The 6988-nt window shown below is 39.9% G+C and overlaps 1 protein-coding gene across 2 annotated transcripts; it reads right to left on the bottom strand.

Annotated features, from left to right (window-relative positions):
• Positions 1 to 1240: 1240 nt before the first annotated feature.
• On the bottom strand, positions 1241 to 6727 carry LOC116261383 (AP2-like ethylene-responsive transcription factor SMOS1). 2 transcript variants are annotated; one of them, XM_031640118.2, is made up of 9 exons: positions 6182 to 6727; positions 5226 to 5308; positions 3402 to 3410; positions 3216 to 3304; positions 2811 to 2884; positions 2690 to 2740; positions 2241 to 2317; positions 1604 to 2154; positions 1241 to 1507 (listed from the first exon to the last, which is right to left on the bottom strand). In XM_031640118.2, the coding sequence occupies exons 1-9, from the start codon at positions 6448 to 6450 to the stop codon at positions 1451 to 1453; spliced, it is 1260 nt and encodes a 419-aa protein (XP_031495978.1). In that variant the 5' UTR covers positions 6451 to 6727; the 3' UTR covers positions 1241 to 1450. The 2 variants fall into 2 exon arrangements, with proteins under 2 accessions (XP_031495978.1, XP_031495980.1); XM_031640120.2 differs by having other exon boundaries at positions 1241 to 1501; positions 6182 to 6725.
• Between the last annotated feature and the right edge of the window lie 261 nt (positions 6728 to 6988).

Here is a 6988-nt window from a genome sequence, read left to right on the forward strand (position 1 = left end):
TAAACAGTACCTCCCCACACTCTCGACTCCTAAATGGGTTTAGTCTGTCGGTTAGTTGAAACTGAGCCTAGCTGGGTCCTGGTTAGCAGGCGGGTCAGTCATTGGTCCGAGGGGGTGTCAAACCAGCTTGTGCTGACAGGAAGGGGCGATGCACTAGTTGACATACAACACAGGCTCCACCCTCATGCACCAATGCAGTTTTTGAGGAGAGAAAGGGAGCATTCAGTACAGGCGGCGGTGCGGTAGGATGAAATACTCCTCTTGACTACTAAATATTCAATATTCATAAAATAAAACAAAAGATAAAAGGATACCAACTATCAATTTTATGTGTATAGGCCGTATCCCGTGACCTTCAAGGCAAGTCTGTGTGACAGAGTGTCAGATCGGATCCGCTTAGGTAACAGTGACCACGATGGTTGAACCCGAATTGTTGTCTAACGATCTCTTTGATCACTGGTGACAAATTATGCTAGAAGAGCTAGGTCAACCAATCAAGTCCACTGCACGCTTCACCTTAAAAACTTCGCAAGTTGAAGCAGCAGAAAAAATGGTAGAATGAGTTTCCTGCCCCACAGCCTCAGTCCGCCAAGAAGACTCAAAAGCCTACTAACATGACAGGCATAAGAGAGCTTAGCTAAGAATCCGTGAGAGTTGCTAGATTATGGCCAAATGTTACTGCCCTTCATTGTCAGAGACTCGCAAACCACAGAGACCATCTTGACTAGCAACAAGTCAACTGAACAAACCTATGGTTTTGCCAAACATTTCATCCACTTGGAGAACGACTTGACAGACTAGTATAAACCGCCTCAACCAGAATGGGTCACTCAAAGTGACTCATGAAATTAGTGCAGTAAACTGACTTCATATTTCAGACTAACTATGAGTCTATGACCAAGCTGCCACAGGTTTTGTGTTTGATTGTGAATCTGATGATTGAAGCATGTCCATAAGGTCATATCACATGAGACAGTTTCCAAGCTCAAATTTCAAGCTTAAGTTGATCTTTGAACTACATACTGGAATTTCTCTGACAAAAAAAATCGCCCCAAATCAATAACCATCAGATGCTTGCAACTTAAAGTGTACATGTGAAGTGAAGGTTGAGAGTTGAGACAATATGTAGTCCCAATATCCAACTGACATGCGGGATTCAGATCCTTGCAACTAGTGAACTATTGACAGTCATGCACGCAGGATACAAATACAATTAATGATACTGATGGAATACAAAAGGGAAAGAAAACAAATAGCTTTATTGAAATCATCAGAACGCCAACTATGACAATAGGTACAAGAATTAAGGTAATTCTAAGTAGAGGACTATTATGTCTCAGGGCTATGCAATTTACATTGAGAAAAAAGATCATCTAATAGCTATGATTGCTACATTTGAAATGGTACAAAGGTGTAACAGAATCATAATTTTATAATGCTGAAAAGAGGTTCATTCCTGGCTGTAGAATGTACATGCGGAGTTAGGATCACTTTGCTGAAGCTGAAACTCAACACAGCAAACAGGTGTTGTGATGTGTTAGCCAAGATAACGCATTCATGTCCTGAGGACAAAAGGACAAAAAGAAAAAATGAAGATGCTTACTGTAGCTGTCAATGAGAGACCTGCAGGAGGAAAAATGCTGCTCCAAAGAATAGAGTCAGCCAGAGGGTCGATGGAGCTGCATTCACCCATTACATGGGTAGATGGAAGGGTGAGAACTGAATATGGATTTCTTTGAAGACTATATGTGCTCAACATGGGAACTTCTAAAGGCATCTCACTCTTTCCTACACTATTAAGCTCTGAATCTGTGATCTTATAGCCACTTGTAACGCCCTCCTGCCTTGCTTTCAGTTTCTCCCTCATATACTTGAAAGCACTAGACTGAGATAAGATGCCACATGCAGTTACAACTGTGTGAGGTTTTCCTCTACAAGAGACACCTAGGATGGGAAGCTGGTAGGGCTCAGTATGTTGATTAGTCCATCCTAATGTCTTGCTTTCTTTGGACAAGAGGCTATCTTTTGAAGTAGATGGTGCCCCAAGGGGTTTGCAAGGTTTCCACCATCTGATGTAGGCTGTTAAATCAATCCTCCTTCCCAACACAAAATTACTACCATAATCGCACCCTGTTGTGGCATCAGCGCTTGTACCTACCAGAAAATATCAAATCATTAATTCACTAGATAGAAAGTATGCAGAAGCAATTCTAGGCAAATTCTTTTCATCTTAAACTCACCACACATGCCACTGCCGAAGTATTTGTTATCAAGAACCTGACCAAGGTTGATATCCCATTGGCTATTCTGTGATTGTCTAGACATGGAAAACAAAGCCCCATAAGTTGAAATCTATGGCTCCTGATCCACATCATATATGGAAAGAACCAAATACTCCAAGTAACAATCAACAAAATTGACATGACTAATAAAATGCACAAGCAAAAGACAAATGTCTAAGGAAAACAGCAGAAGAGAAAAAAATAAAAACCAAGGCAATGAATATCTGCAATAGGAAACAGAATGAAGAAAATAAAAAGTAGCATGCTGTTGAGTACGGATTATATCATATATTCACCTGACATTCTTCAGGTACATATTATGCCAGTGGAAAAACATAGACAAATAAACCTAAGCTTCATAATGCAATGAATGTCAATATCAGCAATAATAATGTGCTTTGGCATACCTAGATGCACCACGGTACTTTGAGCTTGCCCTAGAGCAGCTGCTACTTTTTCTGAAGCAGGTGCAACCAACATGGTTAAGTAATCGAACTTGCCATATAAAAAACTTACTGAAGTTCCTACCTCCTGAGAGATGCAAGATAGTCCTCTCTTGATATCTTCTGCATCTCTTCAATATCTCTTGCATAGTCGCTAATCTAAAATATTATGACCAAAAATTCAGATACATAAGCACACCTTGTTGGATACAATACAACGTCAGAACAATATCTATCAACACCATCTACTTAAGGAACATAACCAGAAAACCTATGAGGTCTCAACTCTCATAAGTCATAACGAGATCAAAATCTCTTAAAGGTTTCAAGATCATACTGCCACAGGTTTTAGCTAAAAGCCTAAAAGTAGAAACATGCCCATTACGAGGTCATTAGGTGCCAAACATACCACAAACCAGAACAATAGCATCAATAGAAAAGCACATTACTTCCCAGAGGCTATCTAATCTCAAGTAGAACAGATCCTCACAGGAAAATTAATGAGTGTTCCAGGTCCCCAGTATTTAAGTGCAGCAAGATCATAAGCTCTAGCAGCAGCTTCCTCCTCGTCATATGCACCTATATAATAAACCATTCAAAACAACTCTTTTCAAATAACTTGCAAAGCAGTGACTGTCCAACAGGACAGAAAACTTTTCTTGGTCCAGGGGCTTACCTAAGTAGACTGGAGAAGAGATCAGGAGCCATTGTTCCGTTCAACCAGAAGAACAAGCACAGTACATCAGTTTTTGGAAGTTGGTAACTAAATTGAAATAAGAAAAGATATTATAGCTTAGACTCAGAAGAACAATGCCACCAAGTAATCAGATAGCCTACATTCATCAAAAGCAAAACATTTTCACAATGTAGTTTTGTCATTTTAACATGAAAAACTGCATAAGAACATGTACTTAGTGTTTGCACTTTTGCGCATGTCAGTATGTCAGATAAGCTCAAGGATGCCCAATGAACCCCACAGACCACCACCACCCTCAAAGAGGGAAGAGAATAATTTTTTACAGCCAAAAAAGAAAAAAAATTAAGAAAAAATATTTATGTTTTCTGTTTAATCATCTGTCTAAATTTTCTGTTGCAACACAGTCAAAAGTGACAACCATTTGATCCAACAGAAAAACAACAATAACAAGTAACAAAACGGCTACTAGCAAAAGCTCAATTCTTATGAGCTTGATTGTTGAATTGCATTTCAAAGATAAAACAAAATGAATAAATCATAACCCTTCAGCCCAATTTACAGGCAGGTGGTGCTCCCTTGCCAGAAACGCCAACGATGAACTAGTCCAACATTTGAAGTGATAATTTATCCTTTAATTCACCATGAGTTAACTAAGGAAATGATAAGACAATATTCTGTTAAAGGATCATAATCAGGTCTTGATAGTCTAAACTTAGAAGTAGGTCAGCGCTCATGAGCTTTTTTTTGGAGAACATGCTACCAGAATGAGGCTGGTCTAACATGTCAAGGCAAAAACTCATTGGAAGGTTAGTGAATTAAACATCTAAACAAAGAATAATAAGTTCATTCATGAATTAACTTAAACTGCCAGGAGAGTGCCAATTTAGAATCCACTGAACTCGACAGTGACATTGACCACTCTTAGATATCGCCCATAAAGAAAAAGGGAATAGGCCATCTGCAGCTTACAAAATCAGTCCAGAAGGATTGTTGGCCATAAGATCACTGCCATCATTAACAATATCATGAGTAGATCGTGCCACATGAGCTGCCATCAGAAGAACAAAATCATGGAACAGTTGAACTCATAAGTTCCCTCTTGAATAATCCTAATAAGATGGCTACATATCCTCAAATCAGCAATTTCCTGGATAAGCAAAAAATGAGCATCAAAGTGGATGCACTATCACTATAACAGTCAAAGGTGAACATGCATTAGTTAATGGATTCAATTTATTGAAGAATCCAATTTTGCCTATTGCTATTCCAATTGACAAGTAAACCTCACTTGTACTCGCGATGTAGCAGTAAAAAGAGAAGCACTTTGGATTGCAAAGCATCACCATGTTTTAAGTCCATAGAAATCTTTTTTACAGTGCATAAGTGCAAGTCCATTTTTTTTAATGCATACTACAATCAAAAAGACTATCATAACTTAATCTGAAACAGAAAAGCAGAAGTGATAACTGGAGTGGGATTTAGGCTGCAAGATTTCCTGACTGTGATGCTGCGCAATGCATAGAATTAGCACCCAAAAGTCATCCAGAAGTAGTTTGCAAAGAAGTTCTGATAAACAGAGTAAAGCCAAGGGAGAAACTAACCCTCCGTTGTTTTTTCTGCTATGCTCACTCAGAACATATTAATCTAGGAGTAAGAACTGCAACGACAAATAGCATACAAAAGAAGAAAACTCAAGCAATTCAAGATCAACAGCGAACCAGACAACAAAACAAGTTAATAGCATTAGATAAAAAAACTAACAGTAGAAAGAAATCATGTGAATAACCATCAAGGAAAGACTACCTTGCTTCCCCTTCTTATTTTGGTTCTGATTCCATGAAGACTTATCCCAAAGATGAGCTTCATAACGCCCTGTCCATCTATGCCTACATTCAGAAAAGAAAGTCTAGTCGACCATATAAGGAACTAAGTGACAGTTATAAAGATCAAGAAGTCATTGCTCGACCATGATAAATAACGACACAAGGGTCATTCCGGATGGTTAGGATACTGGTTAAAATGAAACACCAACGTCAATTTTGTGAGACACGAAATCAATTCATGCAACAGAATAGAACCTTGAAACAGGCAATGTTACAAAGCATGAGTTAGACTACACAAACAGGGGAAAAGAAAAAAAGAAGCAAAACAAATACCAGCACGTTTCGGAAAAATAATCAGACAACGGCCATTTTCTCCGAAGAAACAGATAAGTATTAACTGGAACATTTACATACAAGAATAAGAGGCTTAAATTTTGCAAAGAAAGAAACATGCGGTTGCCTACAAAATCATAAAGTGCTCCAGAAAAAGCACAAGAATTGGTGGTTATCCAGATCCGTTTTCTGACACGTGGAAGCTGTTTGACGTGTGATCTTCAACACAATCTCTCACTTGAGGAAATCTTCTGGCTCCAAAGTTTCATTATGCCAATCAAAGAAATAAGAAAATAAAAGAAGGGTTGCGATGAATTTGACAAAACGGAAGATCTACTAGGCATAAACTAGGAATTATGCACAACAAGAGAAAACAAAAAAGAGAAAATGAACTCGAAGAGTAGAATTCAACTTCTAAATTCTAGGGAACAGAAACCATCATAATACGATTACCAACATGCTCAAAATACACCAATAACAGTGTCGCCACCACCATAAAATAGACTATTTTCTAATGATAAAACTCTCGGTCGAATCTCGGGTTTAAACGGACAAAAATGGAAAGAGTGGAGGAAGATGCTTGTTGACTAAAATATGGAAAACCTGGTGACTCCTCTGTAAATTGAGCTCCGCTTCCCGGCGGCGCAGGGCGGCATCCTGCTGATCCGTTCCTTCGCTGTAGAACCTCTGGCCCTCCTGCTTTTCTTCAATCCTCTGAACATTTCATGCTGGTACTCCTCGTCGTCCTGTTGGCGGCGATGATGGAAGTTCATTTTCACCTCGCCCAGCTGAAATGGAGCATCACCCTCTGCTCCTTCCGCCTTCAGCACCACCTCACAGCTCGTCTCCGCTGCCGCCGTAGCTGTAGTCATCTGGCAGGACTCTCTCTCTCTCTTTCTCAGGGAAGAATTTTTGAAGCACAATAGATGGTATACTCTCTGTCTATCTCTCACAGAGCACAGTAGGTGGTTCTCTCTCTCGCAGAATATTTTTTTTGAAGCACGATCGATGGGTACTCTCTCTCTCTCTCTCTCTCTCTTCTGCACCGCCTTGTGTTTTTTGAATCGCAGGATTTGGGGATTTGCTGTTTCAAGTGTTCCTCCTGCTTTTTACAGTTTGAGGCTTCGAGCCGTACCATGGTTTAGAGAGAGAGAGGGATTTTGGGATTTGAAAACATTGGGGAGTAAACGGTAACATGCATTGCATCTGCCACGTGGATCGAACGGTGCACCAACCAAGGACTGCACACATGCTGCGACTTGAGAACTTGGACCCACAGGTCGTGGTAATGAAACTCGAGAAGCATCGCATTATACCCTGTGCCCCCTCCGGCCATTGTTTGTCATGCACCTGACAGTAGTAGGCCACGCCATTTCTTCTTCTGACCAGCGAGCTCTCTGCATCATTCAA

The sequence above is a fragment of the Nymphaea colorata genome, chromosome 9, assembly GCF_008831285.2.
Source record: "Nymphaea colorata isolate Beijing-Zhang1983 chromosome 9, ASM883128v2, whole genome shotgun sequence".
Classification (NCBI taxonomy): Eukaryota; Viridiplantae; Streptophyta; class Magnoliopsida; order Nymphaeales; family Nymphaeaceae; genus Nymphaea; species Nymphaea colorata.